Raw genomic sequence first — 16,062 nt, 5'->3', positions numbered from 1 at the left:
GGCGGGTCTGCTGTCAGGCTTAGGGCCTCTACGTTTAGGAGGTTGGCCATCTAGATGAGCGTACTTATATGTTAGAATAGAAGACTTGATGATATTGAAAATGGAGAATACAAGACGCATGAAAGCTATTATGGTGCGGGTAGGACACCGAATGAGGTCGTTGATTGATGGAATCTGGGGAATGGAATCATGGGCGCCCCATCCAATAAAACGAAGCTCCGCGCAACCAGGTAAAACTTGGCAGTTACAGCTTGAAGGGAGATAGACGAGACTTGCCTTTGGTGCGCCTTTCCTGGACAGCAAACCCGGTCACAGTTAAGTCATTCATGCCCTGGAGGGGCGGCAGTGGTGGGATTTCGGTGGGATTAAATCGGTCGGCCATGGCGAATGGATGATATGGCCGGCTTGACACTATGAGGCCGAAGTCTTAGGTAGAAAGAAAGGAGAGGTAGATATAATGCAGGAAGAAGATTCGCCGAACAGTCAGAAACTTGACAGGAAAATGGGCCTGACTTAAACCTGGCGGCTATCTGGGCTAAGCAAGGCCCCTCCCTACGAGCGCTGGGCAGAAGAGCAAAAAAGAACAGACAAGACAAGGAAGGACTTTCTTTACCCAGCTGAACAATGCTACCTTGTTAGCGAAGGCAGCCGGCAATAAATAACAATAAAAAGAGAAAAAAAAGGACGGGTGAGCTTTGTGGGCATATAAATCAGGGCTGGGATAGGATTTGGAAGCAGCTCTAGGTTTTTGGAGACTGGAGGATCACTCATTCGCTGGGGAGGGGAGAGGAGACAAGTCGGTATGGGCGGATAGAGAAGATAATAGGCGATGATCTGATGGGATATGGCAGAGAAGAGAAGTATGGGAATCAGATAAAAGAGAAAGAAGACGCCTGACAAATAGTGTGTAAAACCCAGCCGGTGTATAGGAATAGTAAGAGTAGGAGAGTAAGATAAGAGGAAGAACCAATTACTACTTTGTTTCCATAAGAGGCAGACTCGATACAGGGAAGCATGGAAAGATGCGTATCAAGGTAAGTGGCGTTGAGGCTCCCCCTGCAGAACGCAAGGTGATTGGCTGCTAGAGCTGCAAGCTTGCCTTGTCGGACAGAGACTTCAGAATGGGATATGTTGGAGATGGCGCCTTGGGCTGTATTGGTGCTGCGTTGGTTTTGGTTGGGTTGGGTTGGGCTGGACTGGGCCGGTCCGGGGTTGCTTTGACACTTTTGTCAACCAGGCAGGCTTTAGACACATCTAGAGACACGCAAAACGTATTTTGCAAGATGCAGGCGGAGCAGCGATAGGAGAGGGGAGCATATTTGAAGAGCACTCGAAGAAACAGAGAATACATAAAATAGGCGGAGCTAGCGGAAAGAGACGAATCCTGTCGGGAACGGAGTTTGTACGGGCCTAGGGAGCCATTAGAAGGCCAGAGCTACATTAGACTTTGTTTGATGCTCAAAAGCTCATTAACGGCGACGCCTTGCCCCAAAATACTGCATTTTGAACCGAGTCACAATAGAGCAAATCAGAGACAAATATAGCAGAGACACAATACGATGTCTTGGGCTAGTGTAGGGAGATGATCCGCCATTGTTCCCACCCTCCGCCCATAATAACAGATGAAGAAACAGTAAAATAGAGTTCAGACTTTGTCCTAACCTAGCATCCTCTGGATTTGGGGTGGCTCTCGCTCTAGGCTGATGTCAGCACTGGCTTTGGCGCTGGATCTGGCTCTAGGCTCGTGGTGCTTGTTTTGGTCTGAGCTTTTCCTTTCTTTTTTTTGTGGTACAGCGGGAAGGAATAGCCAGGACAAAAGCCCATTCATCTCGTGTTCTGCTGGCTTAACAAGAAAAAAGGACACAATAAGCCGCGTCATAGACTGGACTGATAGTTAATTATTGGCTGGCCTGGGGTTGTTTTTGGGAGGTTTAGAGCTTAATAGCTAGCGGCGGCTATTTGGACCCTATGCTGCTCTCTAACCCGTGCCAAGACAAGGCCGGTCGTAGAATGGGGCCGCCGAGTTCAGGGCAGGCTTGCACTGTACGTGCGCAAGTCAGAACCAATGCCGCGGGACTAGGCACTCGGCCCTGGGCAGCGCTGGTATCTTGGGAGGTAAAACAGCTGAGAAATGGGTGTCCAAGCGCATGACTGGGGAAGCAAAGCTTCTGACAGGTGACAAAGGACTGGGAGAAATAGGTGGATAGCTGAAAGAATACAGTCGAGCAAATAAAAAAAAACAAGCCCCTAACCGTTGTTTGTGCCGGAAAGATAATCTCAAATTATCCGCGGATTATTGTCTAGGTTGTGTGTCTGGGCCGTATGTCTGGGCTGAAGACTGGCGGTGAGATTCTGGCTCAGTTGCATCGACGGTAATGTGAATTTTGGGAAGAGTTTTGTGCTACTAACGGAAGTGCATTCTTAAGATCAGCTGGTTTGGCAAAACGGTGCACGCTGCCTATCACCGTGAGCTGCTACTGATGTGACGGGCCGTCGTTATCGTTGCAAAGAAGACTAGGCACCAAGGTTTAGGCGAAGACGAGAGATTCCAAATGCATGGTCGGTCTCCATGAGACTAACGTCGCCCGAGTGATGGGATAATACGCGGATACATACTTGGATGGAATGCGATCAAGGCAAATGAATATATAGGGGATAGTGGCGATGCGCGACCAGCGTGAAGAAACGGAGTCGGTGTACGTACGCTGCAAGCAGGCTACAAGTTACAAGGCTGAGACGTGTGCGACTATCCAATCCGGAGGGGCTTATTTTGGACCCATCCCAGATAGTTCCAGCATTCGGGGACCAACATGTCGTGTATGATGATGTAATACCTAACATTTCCTGATACACAAAAGGAGGGGAAGGAAAGGAACTGGGGACGGATCCTGGATGACGAGCCGGGCCAAAAGCATAAGGTGGACTGTCATCAAACTAGATGCGCCATACGACGCGTTCTGGCCATTGGCTCTCGGCTCTGACCGGCCGGTGGGATTGCCAGCCGGCCGCGAGCTGGCACACAGCTGTCTCGCAGCTGTCTAGAGAAAACTCTGTCGATATGTCACCAATTAACAGCAGAGCAAAAGAGCTAGCTAAACAAAGCCCCACCCAAAGCAGCAGAAGAGCTCATGTTAGATCTGAATCCTGCTTGCGCTGTACCACATTGGGAATAATCAATGGAGTAGGAAATGCACGAGGTCGAATAGAGAATAGAAGACACGAGACTAGCAAGGTCAAAAGCGCAGGGTGTGTGCAAGTGCTATATTGCTATATATGTGGACAGACGGGCAGGCCGTTACAGATGGCAAGCTACTGGATAACGACTACACAGCGTTATGTCATCACTAAAGCCGAAGAGAGGGCGAGGCAGGATTTTCTCCAAGGCTAGTAGCGACGGCAAAAACAAGACTGGTGCGCTGGGACGGGTAGGTCGCGGCTGTGTTGCAAAGATGCTTTGCCTCACCAACACACAGACACTGGACTGGACGCAATCAAGCATAGGGGTGGGTGGCGTGGCGGCCTCTGCGACATACAGTTAGGGGAGAAGAAGCAGGAGGGCAATCAGGGAGAGAAAGAGAGACAAGATGGACTGCGGATAGCGAGAGACAGGCATAAGCTTGAGTTGAGGTTAGTGTGTGACATACATAGCGGGTAAAGTCTGGACACTAGCATGTCGAGGATACATGGTGTTTGCATTGGGGATGGCAGACTGTAAGATGTAGACTGTACACCGCGTGTGTTATTGGCACCGAGAAGCCACTGCGAGCATCGGTGGTAGCTCTCGCTAGCAAAAATTGATTCTATCCCAAATGGCAATTGCTCTTCTCCTTCTACTTTTTGCTCTTTCCGTTTCTTGCTTATTTCTTACGTTTTCTGTGGGGGGGAGCTTGCTCTAGCCTGTTTTGTAGTGCTCGTTCATACCTTCGTTGAAACCGCTACTATCGATAAGCTATTAGCGCAAGTTACAGTGCCTGCATGCTTGTCCTGCAGGCAATCTTTTTTATATGCCCCAAATATTTCCTGTTTTTCTTCCTTCCTTCTCCCTTTACTTAGTCAAGCCGTTCAAATTGATCATCTTCGCCCCGGCTGGATTTTGATCTTGGGCTTCCAATTTACAACTCTTTCCTTTCCTGTTCTCTTCTTTGCTATTCGGCCTGTTCTGTGTAGCTTGCCGTATATATATATATATTTAGCATATCTCAATCATCTCCCCCCTCGCTCCTTTGACTTGCGCTTGGTCTCTTCATGGTCGCTTGATTCTCTTGTTTGTTTATTTGCGTCTCAACCACCAACATCTTCTTGGTCCTTCTTACCACGATCCATTGACGCCCGATAAATCGCTGTCATCATGGCGTGGTCAAAGGAAACCCGCATTATCACTATGCTAGCGATAGATATCGTGTTCTTCGCCGTAGAACTGACCTCAGGGTTCATGTTGCACTCTTTGGCGTTGATGGCCGATGCTTTTCACATGGTGAGCCAACAGATGATTCAACCTGACCCCTGGCAACAACGACTAACCAGCCAACCGATCTATAGCTCAATGATATCATCTCCCTTTTCATTGGACTCTGGGCCGTACGCGCAGCCCAAAAGGCCTCGGACGACAAGTACTCATATGGCGTAAGTACCTGTCCTTTTTGTGTCTTTTCTTTCTTTTTCACGCGCGCGCGCTTCGACTAACATTGTTTCGTCTTGCTCTCCAGTACCTTCGCGCCGAGATTCTCGGAGCTTTCTTCAACGCCGTCTTCCTTATTGCCCTTTGTGTCAGCATCGTCCTTGAGGCCCTTGGCCGCTTGATTGAGCCCTCGGAGATCAGCAACCCACAGGTCATGCTTATTGTCGGCTCATTTGGCCTGGCTTCCAACCTTGTTGGCTTCCTTGTCCTTGGTGGCCACGGACACAGTCACGGCCCTGGCAATGGCCATGATCACGACCACGACCACGACCACGACCACGACCATGAGCATGCTCCCGGCGAGGCTCATTCCCATGACGACCCCCACAATTCTAGCCATGACCACGCCCACGACCACAGCCACTCTCACTCCAACGCTATTCGCAGTGCAGAAGAAGGCACTGCTGGCTATGGCACAACTTCCCGTAGCCACATCCACAACCACAAGCGCCTAACTAGTATTGAGGATCTTAGCATCCACCCTGCCAGCTTCCGCCACGATATTCTTACTGTATCTCGCAAGATCGAGGAACCCCTGGAAACCTCTTCTACCGATAGCGATAACGACGCTACGGCAACTGAGTCACAGCCTACAGAGTCGACTTCTCTCCTGAGACCCAGCGTCGCTGTGTCCACCGATATTTCTTCCCACAAGCACACGCACACGCGTTCTCGTCGCGATTCCGAGGTTATCCATAGTGCACACAACCACAACAAGCCCCGCAGTGCTACTTCCAGCCATAGCCATAGCCACAATCACGATGACATGGGGATGAATGCCATGGTTCTTCATGTTCTGGGAGATGCCCTTGGAAATGTTGGCGTCATTGTGACGGCCCTAGTTATCTGGCTTACCGAATGGAGATACAAACTTCTTGCCGATCCCCTGGTCTCGCTGTTCATTACCGCTATTATCCTTTATTCAGCTCTGCCCCTTACCTATGCCACCTCCAAGGTTCTGCTCCAGGCTACACCCGATCATCTGAACGTCAATGAAATCCGGGAAGACATCGAAGCGCTTCCTGGCGTTGTTAGCTGCCACCACATCCACATCTGGCAGCTCTCGGATACCAAGGTTGTCGCATCCATGCACATGCAGGTGGCCTTCCCCATGTCCGAAGCTGGCGGCGAAAAGTACATGGAACTAGCCCGACGTGCCCGTAAGTGCCTGCATGCCTATGGTATTCACAGCGCCACCATCCAGCCGGAATACTGCCTTGATCCCGAGCACGCAGCCGACCACGAGCAGCTTGCTCGTGAAATCCATGCGCAGGGCGGATCTAGCAACTATGATGGCCTTGGTTTATCATCTCCGCCCCAGCGGGGCGATGTCTGCTTGCTAGAGTGCGTGGACAACTGTGTTGGCAAGGGATGCTGCCCGTCTCCTTCGGCACAGCAAAGCCCTGTGCTCAGCAGATCAAGCAGCCTATCTGGACAATCTCAAGGCCGTGGCCACAGCGGTCACCAACATTGAAATTCCTCAAGGGAGTCATTGTTTTTCTTTCTAACTTATGGCTATTTATATCCATTTACCGTTTTTCCTTGTTTTTATTTTAACTAGGCAGCGTTTCAGTATCTCACGGGCTGTGCATTAATTTCTCTTCCCCATTTCCTCCCCTTTCCCTATTTTCCCCCTACCGCCTATCGCACACACTCATTCTTGCGCTTTTTCCTTGTGTCTTATTATGGCGGCGTTTTCTTTTGTAATTTGTTTCTTGGCGGTCTTGGAGATATCGCTGCTGGTGTAGCAGTTAACAGGCGGTTAGAAGGCGTTTACGGTGATTGATAATTATATAAACCTTTTTTTGAAGCTGTAGCAACAGCCTGCACATGGTCTTTGAACATCAACGTGTGGCTTATTGGGCACATCAATAAGACGAAACTTTCAGAACTAGTGAAACATGAGGGAAGGAGAGAAAATCCAGCGCGTTTTTTTTGTTTGTACGATAGAGAAGATGATGAAGGGAAAAGCACAATCCTGTCTGCCGTGATGATGAGACGAGATGGAGAGGAGTTCTGAGAACATACGAAAAGGTTTTCTTCTTCCAGCTGAAAAAGATGCACAAAAACCACACAATAAAAACAGAAAATATAAAAAAAAAAAATTCGAAAGCCCTAGCCAACCCTCTTTTCCCTTCCCGAGAAGAAGAAGACGCGAAAAGAAAAAGAAAAAGAAAAAAAAAAAGGCAGATGAAGATGAAGATACAGAGACGTTTGTTTGTTTGACCGATTTCCACCCTAACACCATGATGAGCAAGTAAATAAACAAATAAGCAATCAAGGAAACAAAAAGGAAAAAAAAAAGAGGAGGAAAGCGAGGAAAAAAAAGGAGATAAACTCTGTCAAGCGCAGTTTCGTGCGCTGAGAAGGGAGAAAACGTAGAGACTATTCTTTTTAAAAGAGCCAAGACGTAGATGTAAGTGTCTGTTCAGTCACTACAAGCCCCGGTATAAAAATAAACAGCGCAAACTGCCTCCGTTCTGATCTCGCGTTTGCCTACGGCGGCGGTGCCGATGGCTTTTTAACCATTAGCTTGATACGCGGTTTCACCGTGCTCCCGCCCCCTGCAGGCCCGGAACCAGCACCAGTCGCGATAGGCGTGCTGGGCACACTTGCATTGCCTCGAGGGCCACTGGCCGAGTTGACAAGAGGAGTGCGGGCAACACTAGGAGACGGCCCGCCCCCGCTCGACCCAGGCAGCGGCTTACGACCAGGCTTGGGCGTGCCGGCTGCAGCCATCAGGCTCTTGAGCGTGGGTGGGCCAGGCGAGCTGCGAGCGGAGCCGGTAGATCGGGCCGGCGAGGCATTGGCATGAGTCTTGAGGCTGATTTTACTAGGAATCTTGATATTCGCTCGTGATGACGAGGCAGCTGGTCCTGGCGTGGACGGCTTGCTGTCGGGGAGTGAGTGACGCGGGGCATCAGGCAAGCTAGAGCGTTCGCTGCGTTCTGTCTTAACGGAGATGCCGGGCTGCGAAGCAGCCCCAGCAGCAGTGGCGGCAGGTGAAGGTGTAGAGGATGGAATGCTAGAGGTAGTGCTAAGACCAGATTTGGGAGGGGGTGAGATGCCCTTATGGGCGCAGGCATGCCGCAGCTTACGTGATCTGAATGTCACGACAAGGCGGGCAGGAGCTGTTGAAGTGGCTGCACCACGGCGAGTCGTAATGCGGAACTTAGAAGCTTCGACTTTGAGACGCTTAATAGGCGTTTCGTCTGCAGACTCTAGAGGTCGCTTGGAGCCAGAGGATGAAGTGGACGAGGCCCGTATGGCCGAGGGCGTATCATATATGTTATCTAGCTCAGCAGCCGAGCGCTTCACGGCATTTCCTACGGCTGCAGGAGAGTCGGTTGTGTGGGGCGGGGCTAAGGGCTTGTCGGCAGGCTCATGTTTAATGGACAAGGAAATGGTGGGCTTGGGAGCCGATGTGACTTTGATAGGTGTGGATTTTGCAGATGCAACTGGCTTGATGATGGACGGTTTTGTCTTCAGAGATATAGAACCACTACGGTTGATGATGAGCTTCTTAAGAGGTGCTGCTGTAGGCGTTTGCTGCTCCATGGGGGAGGGAGCAGCCACCGAGGGAGACGACTGGGCCGGACTGGGAAGAGCTGTCGTAGATTTAGGTGCCGGGGCAGCGATGGTAGGCTTGCGTGGCTCTGTCCGATAGAAGGGAGCAAACTTGACCAGACACCGTCCAGAAACCTTGGCTGTAGGTCGAGATACGACCCAGCGTCGGGGATATTTGAGAGTGAGGATGAAGCGATCGCTCTCCTCAAACATGATAGAACACAGCTCTAGCAGTGTTAGTTTCTCTGAAATACCAAGAACTGGGGAATTAACCGCCTTCCACACTGCTCGGCGAATGTCCCGTTCGATGTCACTGTAGCTTTCCTCAAACTCCTTCCGCAGTGCGCCGACGGCATCGTCCAGGTTCTGTTTACGTGCGAACATAGCTTTGCGTGCCTCCAGCTCCTGAGCTGTGTTCTCAACAACGACAAGCCCATCACCCATTACATCATCGGCTTCACCGTCAGCATCAAGCTCTCTATCGATATCCATGCCGTCAATAGCCAGGATGCTGTCGCTGCGTTCTGCATCGCCCTCTTGCTTAGTCTTGTTTCCCGAAGGCTTAGCCCGTGTGTTTTCACCAAAAGCAATGCCGGCTAGTCCCTGGGCAAAAGCTTTTATGAGTTTATCACGGATGTAGGGGGATCGGTCAGTGCTGAGGCAGCAGAGCAAAAGACGCAGAATGGGGAGCTCAGCCATCAGACCCAGATCAACCAAAGCCTCAAAGGCCTTAACACGGATTTCGTCATACGTCTCATCCTGGAGATACTGCACAAAGTCAATGGGGTCAATATCGATGACGCCAGCTTTCATCAGTGCCCGCTTTGCTTCGATTCCAGCAATAGTCCACACGTTATGGTAGCTGTTGGTCCACTCGTCCATGCGCAAGAAGCGGTTTATCTGTTCTAAAGCTCGTTCCAAAACGGCCTTCTCGTCTCTATCGCGCTCATCATCCTCCGAACTTCTGATATAAAAAGCACCCTGATCATTCTTCTCTGGTACAAAAGAATGGGCCAGCGAGGTGATGAGCGTCGCAACATAGAAGTGGTCTGAGAACTCGTTGTCTGAATTGTTGTTGTAGAGAAGCAAATCTAATAGGAAGTTCTGTACCTTCATAGGGCACTTCCCCCGCTTGTCGCGAACACGAGAGAGGGCCTGTGGAATAGTCTTCTGAATCAAGTACTGCTGCTTGTTGGAAAAGTCGTTGGGCTTAGGCGATGTAGTTCCCGGGTAGCAGAAGAAATGCTTAAAAGCCTCCATGAGTTGTACCATGCCACGCATATCCGTTTGCTCTGTGGCCTGAAGCTGGAGCAGGTGAGCGGCCATGGCCCGAATGCCATGGAAGTAGCGTGTATCCATCAGTGTGCGAATTAAAAAGGTCGACGCTACAGGATGAGGGCGCTCGCGCCGGATAAACAACAGCGTGTCTTCCTGAGCTACAACGTCTCTATCTTGTTGCAACTGCGACACGTACATATAGCCGGGCATATTGGTGCGGATGTGGCCAATCCACTCAAAGTCGGTGTCCATGCGAATCCACTCATACGACTCCGAGTCCATCTGTCTTTCCGTGCCTTCATCCCACTCACGAAGCATAAACAGCTCGGCGTCAGCTCGCGTCTGCAGAGTATCTCCTAGCGAGTATAATAGAACTTCCTGGTCATTCTCAACGTTGTCGTCCTTGCCGGCCGTCTGCTTCTCCTTCATACGTCGAGTGCGCTTGAGTCGTTTGTATTTGGTATTGTAGGGTATCTCAAACTTGGTTACGCGCTTGCTGCCAGTGTCATCACGGATCTCTACAATATGTTCGTATGGCGTGCCATCTGCTTCATGGATGCGAATTGTTATGGGACCAGTAAACATGTGCGGAGAAGGCACCTTGGTCACGCCGTTGCGGTCCTCTAGCAACACTCTCAAGAAGTCCTCCTTTTGCAGAAACCGGACTGGCTCGTCTGACAATGCATGGGTCTGGCGAATCGTCATTTCAACGCAGAGCCGCTTCTTGTTGAAGCGAGGGGTGACCTCGAGCTTAGGACACCCCGTGCCAAACACCCACTCTTTCCAAAAGACCTCAAGCTTTGAGCGACCCTGCTTCTCACATACCTTTCGAAAGCCCTCTGTACTGACGATTTTGTCATTAGACTGACTTGCAAGTCGAGCCTTGAGAAAAAGACGTGACATGATTCTGGTGAGCCCCGACGATCCGCCAGAGGCTTTGATTAGGCGTTTGTCCAGCACAAACATGACTAGACGGGACTTGAGCTGTAAGAAGTCTTGCTCAAACGTGCCAAGGTGAAGGAAGCGACCGAGCTCTGATATTGATGGCCTGTCAATGTCAATCTCGACCAGCCGATCAGCCGCCAATTTTATCCGGAATCGATGGTCGTTGTTGCCACAAAGCTTGCGCATGAACAGGTCCGTCATGAACCAGGCAATACCAAGTGTGATCCAACTGTCGCTGCGTGTGTTCGGGAACAACTGGATACCGCTCCACTGAGAAGCCAGGCTAAAAACAAGCTTCTCTGTGGTCTCTATTTCAGTATCGATTATGTCATCCGGATACAGCAAACGGTTACTAATAAATGCTAAAGAACACTCCGGCAGGACATCGGGTACAAGGTCATCCACGAAGCACATCTTGAACGACTCAAACGGGTAGACGGAAAAGTTGAGGGCTAGAAAATCGGCTGCCATTGACATAGGTGCACATGTGTTGCGTACCTCATCAGCTCGGCCAGGTAGGCAAAAGCCATGCACACGTAGAGCGCTCGTGCCCATTTTTTCATCGTCTTCCTCAGTCCGAAACTGTGTCCACAGGTCGACATGCTCAAACGGACCAACAGCAAAGGCAACTTTGTCAGCCGAAACGATGCGCGACTCCGTCGAAAATGAAATAGTGTATTTGCTCTCATCATTAGGGTCGTCTATTTGGTCGGTCTTAGAACCTGTGCAGATGACCTTTATATCTAAAAGCTTATCCTCATCGGTGAGGTTGTTGTACCGCCAGTCGTCTTCAACAGCCAAATGCCCCTTGGGCTTGAGAGCATGGCCCAGAGTCTTGGGACAAGTGATGTGAATCTTCCAGTCGCAGAGGGTGCCGGGATCATCGATACAGGGGAAGATAGAAGACGCAATTCCAGGCTCGGTGGAGTGGCGTGTGTACATGTGTGGATACCGGGTATCGCCCTCGTCCACGCCGACAAATTGGAAGCCGTCGCGGATGTTCTTGCTAGTAAATGGTATCGAAAGAACGAAGTCATGGTGTTCGATATCCGATGTTTGGTCAACAGAGGAGGTCTTGAGTTTGATCAAAGTAGGTTTTCGCTGGCTAATGAACAGGTCTTTGGAAACCTTGACTCTCAAGGCGCCATCCAAGGGGCGGTATTCTGTCAGATCTCTATTCTCTGCTGGAGAATCGTAGTTTCTAGTCTCGATTAACGGCAGAATGCGAAGCTTGCGTACGTCGTGGTTACCCGCCTCCCAGTCGTAGGTTTCAGGATAGTCAAGTAGCGAGTATGGGTCGACGTATGTGGCAAGTACGTGGACAGGGCTCAGGCGCTGGCCATCACGCAAGAGATCGATGGTGACGTTGTCGAGATCTATTTCGCACTGGCGGGCGTCGATGCGGATATCAGGGAGGTTGTTGGAGTCGAAAGTGGTGAACCAAATTTCGGAGACGCCCGAGACTTGGCGGTTACGAAAATCAACATCAATGTGGACTTCCTGTCTACTGAAAGAATATGGCAGTGGGTCTATTTCCTTTTGCTCGGGCAGGGTCCCATCGTCAAGAGGACCTGACACTGTAGGCCGATCGTACAAGGCAGCATCTTCGACTGCCATTTTGTGCGCCACGCGGTGATGGCGTCAAGCAGGTGGAGGGAAACGATGAGTCGCAATTGTCGGTAGAAGATATGATGGAGAATCCCGCAGCGACGACGGCTTGAACTCCTCTGGGGGAGTTCGAGGTGACTAGAAAAGCCGCAATAGCAGCGCAACGCTCATAGCGCCCGGGGAAAGCCAATGCTGGAGGAGACTATAGGAAGGGATGTCGGGGAGGTCCAAGGTCGCTTAGAACGCAGGTTAAAAGAAGAATCCAGGCGCAATCAATGATCGTGAGTCGAAGGGGAGTTGCAAGCACAAGGTTAAGCTAGAGCAGCAGAGATAGAAAGCTCCAGCAGATCGATCGCGCGTTTTCCTAGGTGAGAAAGACCGTTTTATTGTCGAAAGGTAATTAATGATTAATATTCGCAAGGAATTTATTTAAATGAAGGGAAAAAAAAAAGATGATAAAAAAAAAGAAGACAAAAGCCACACAACAAAGTTCAAAGTTAGCTCCGAATGTGGCGAAGGAGAGAATGATAATAAGCGTGAGCTGCAGCGTCGTGATGCAAGATTGAGGGAAAAAATTTCAGGGCTTCTTTGTTCCGTCTCGTCGCTTGGCGTGCGTGTTGTTAGCTGTGAACAAGAGACGAAGTCTTCTTGCTTATGGCTGGCCTTGTGCGAAAGCCTTCTCGGGTCGCGTCAAAAAAAAAAGCAAGCCAAAAGACAAGGCTAGAGGCTGGGCTTGGTCTCGCTTGCCGCAATTGGTCAGAATAGAGACGGCATGCCGGGTGATGAGTAAGCAACCACTCCACTTTTAACGACGCTTTTGAGGGACTACACAGCTACATAATATTATAAGGTTTGGTTAACAGTTGGCACCTGGCTACATTACATGGACATTATTAAAGCGTAACAGGTTCGTGTGATGGAAATCCGCCGTGTAGCTTGCAATGTATTATCCTGAACTTACACAACAGCCAGAAGTCACCAAGTAAAGGTTAACTTGTTCTCCCGTCCCAAACTCCAAACCATTTCCATATCCAACCCAGAAAAAGAAAATAATCCTAATCGCAAAAAAGAAACATCAAGAAAACACAAGAGAACAAATTAAACCCACACACCTAAAGTACGTCTCCAGGACATGCTTGCTCATCTCTCTTACCCCAGCTTCTTCTACTCATTCTGCGCCCTCAACATCTCATCAATCAAGGCCTGTGGAAGCTCGAATTCCTGCACCACCATATCTGGCAACGGTTGCCCAAAGGCCAATATATTGCGGCCGCCGCGTCTATGACGGTGCACAGCAGCATCGCGTTCGTGGCGTTTGGCAAAAAATGATGTCATCTCCTTGGCCGGTACCGGGGGCGGTGTTGGCAGAAACGGGCTAGTTTGCCGTTTGCGCAGCGATGTTTCGTCGTGAGTGCTAGCATTCCCAGGCCCCCTGCGCTTCCGCGACCGACGGCTCTTCTCAGCCGCGATGGTTTCTTCGTAGAGCTGTTTCTCAATTACGACGTCCTGGTTACTTGATGTCACAGAAACGGCAGCAATGCTTTTTCCATCGCCATCATCCTCGTGCGAGGACATAACGAAGGGTGGTGCTGAAGACTCACCACTACTATGGCCAGAAGACCTATCCCTCATCAAAGCAGGAAACTCGACGGCGTGATGGCTTGGAGCCCGCTCCTTCTCTGCCTTACGCCGTTTCTCTTCCGCACTCCACTGGCGGAACTTTTCCAGCACTGCTTCGCATGCCTTGATAAAATGATGTCGGGCGGGTTCAAAAGACTTTCTGCGGCTGTCACTCGCACTTGTAACACCCAGCATCTTCAACCAATCAGGCCCTTGGAGGCTATCCAGAATACGAACCACTTGGTCGCGCTCATGTTGAGCCCGACACCGTTCTGTGTTGCGGACGCTCTTTTCCTGACGTTCTGCCTTGCGATGGCAGGGCTCATAAATGATATCAGGAAGAGAATCCTCTTCAACCTCGCCTAAATTAAGGCTACTCAAGTCTAGACGCTGTACATCATAAACATTGGTGAATGCAGCATCAGTGAACACCTTGACTGCTGGCACTGTGTTTTGCACTCTCCCTGAGATTAGTATAGGAGTAGAAACATCCAAAGCATCTACACAAAAAAGAAAAGAAACATGTCAGTACAAAGATAACAGGCTTCAGGATAAACGCAGGCGGATACTTACTCTCTTCCTTTTGCACATTACCAATCACAACGTCATACTCTGGAAAGTATAGCGCTAATTCGCTCTTGAAGCCTGTCACTTCTTGAGACCGCAACTTTCGACCTCCTGTTTCCTGTGACTCAGAGCTTACAGATGCCGACTCTGTCGGTGATGTGTCCTTGCGTGGGTTCTTGTTCGCACTCAGCGACTTACCTGCCGTCTTCGCCGAAACGGCAGTGTTGAGTCTTCCATCCTTCCCAGAATGCAGGGCGCCTGCCGCTTTTGCCTGGATGACATTTTCTTTGCGGCCTGATCGAGATGGCAGACTAGTGGAGGTAGTTTCAGTGTCAGTAGAGGCACTGGAGGCAGTATAGGTGGCCCTATCCTTCACCCGGGCCACCACGTCACCGCCTGCTAGTTTTGAGGCGCGTGTTGCTACTATGGCTGCGGCTTCAGAAAATGACGATGGCGATGCGCTGCTGGAGGCAGACGTATGGGGTAGCTGCGTAGTAGTGGGCAGAGGCTTAGCCGAAGCTTTCTTGCAAGGAGTAGTGATATCAAGGGAATATAGAGTGGCTTTGCTCTGGTCTACAGTGTCTGTAGATGCAGGTGGCGTGAGCAACTGTGGCCGGGGGGCAGGTGTATAGTTGTGGGCATGGGCTGCGTTTGGCGTCAATGGTGACACGATACTAGATAATTTTGCAGATGATTCCGCAGCAGAGTCTGTATCTTGCGCCGGTGATAGAATTTGTGTGGGGGATTTGGTAGGGGTTTGTTGGGACTGAAGAGGAAGCTGGAGCAATGACTGCTTGAATGACAACTGGGTCTGTTTCTTCAATGGCTTTGGCGTTTTAATAGGTGAATTTTTCTGGCTTTGGCAGCGTGGCAAGGCAGTGGCCGAAACCAACCGTTGTTTTTTGTGCGGTGCAATAAGAGCGTCCAGATCGACACTGCGTTTTCGCTGATGGGGCCGACCCAGAGCACCTGTTGGAGCAACAGGACGTTTTGTAGTGGACTTTGGTGAGGACTGGGATGAAGGTACTGTTGATCGTGGGGTCGCCGTGACAGTTGATATGCCAGTAATTGGCGTTGTTTGGTGGCTGTGGTGGTGGTGCTGCTGCTGCTGCCCTTGCTGTACTCTGGAATGGGCTTTGACATGTGCTGCTGCTGCTGCTACAGCAAAAGCCCGCCTGATATCCAAATTCACACCGCTACTACTACTTCGGGGCTTGAGTGCAGCAGTGTTGGCTGTGGAAGTCGTATTGGTAGCAGGCCGATAACTAGAGCTGGGACGCGAGCATGCATCTGGAGCATGCAAGGTGTCGGGGCGGCGGCTTCTTGAAGTAGTCGTTGCCATGCTCAGCCTAGGAGACGAAATTTTGCGAGAAGCCAGTGGAAAGACTGGAATAATGCAATACTAAGTGATGCAATTATGTGTGGACACGGTCGAGACTTTCGCCTTTTGGCCAGCGATTGATGAACAAAAATCTCGTAAAGATATTTTCGTGGCTTTTCTGACTAGGTTTTTGACAGTGATCGTGATCGTGTTCCCCTTTTTTTTCACGACAAACGGCAAGACTGGCAATTGCAGTTTCGCTAGATATTTACTGATACTCTTTTTTTTTTCAGTTGACCTAATTATGGACGTGTTGCCTCCAATTTTACGGATCTGTAAAAAGTGAAGGTTTCGGCCAGTCAGTGTACTTTGCAACCAGGACAGTGCATGTATTTTACTAGGCAAATTACAGCAGAGAGTGACATGAGCGTCTGCCTGAACGCGTCGCGGAAAAGTCGCTCTAGCGTCTTCCAGGATG

At 50.2% G+C, this 16,062-nt stretch overlaps 3 protein-coding genes across 3 annotated transcripts; 1 reads left to right on the top strand and 2 right to left on the bottom strand.

The window, feature by feature from the left end:
* Positions 1–4,348: 4,348 nt before the first annotated feature.
* Positions 4,349–6,152, top strand: HOO65_030339 (uncharacterized protein; the record flags this gene model as incomplete). Its single annotated transcript, XM_071002074.1, has 3 exons — positions 4,349–4,474; positions 4,540–4,623; positions 4,707–6,152. The coding sequence occupies 3 exons, from the start codon at positions 4,349–4,351 to the stop codon at positions 6,150–6,152; spliced, it is 1,656 nt and encodes a 551-aa protein (XP_070860018.1).
* A 1,022-nt stretch (positions 6,153–7,174) lies between these two features.
* On the bottom strand, positions 7,175–12,085 carry HOO65_030338 (Transcription initiation factor TFIID subunit 2; the record flags this gene model as incomplete). Its single annotated transcript, XM_071000377.1, has 1 exon — positions 7,175–12,085. The coding sequence occupies one exon, from the start codon at positions 12,083–12,085 to the stop codon at positions 7,175–7,177; it is 4,911 nt and encodes a 1,636-aa protein (XP_070860017.1).
* A 1,155-nt stretch (positions 12,086–13,240) lies between these two features.
* On the bottom strand, positions 13,241–15,605 carry HOO65_030337 (IQ calmodulin-binding domain-containing protein; the record flags this gene model as incomplete). Its single annotated transcript, XM_071001942.1, has 2 exons — positions 13,241–14,160; positions 14,270–15,605. The coding sequence occupies 2 exons, from the start codon at positions 15,603–15,605 to the stop codon at positions 13,241–13,243; spliced, it is 2,256 nt and encodes a 751-aa protein (XP_070860016.1).
* Between the last annotated feature and the right edge of the window lie 457 nt (positions 15,606–16,062).

This window comes from Ceratocystis lukuohia (assembly GCF_044167205.1).
Source record: "Ceratocystis lukuohia strain C4212 chromosome Unknown Supercontig3_pilon, whole genome shotgun sequence".
Taxonomy (NCBI): domain Eukaryota; kingdom Fungi; phylum Ascomycota; class Sordariomycetes; order Microascales; family Ceratocystidaceae; genus Ceratocystis; species Ceratocystis lukuohia.
The sequence above is the reverse complement of the archived record's forward strand: the minus strand, read 5'-3'. Positions and strand labels throughout refer to the sequence as shown.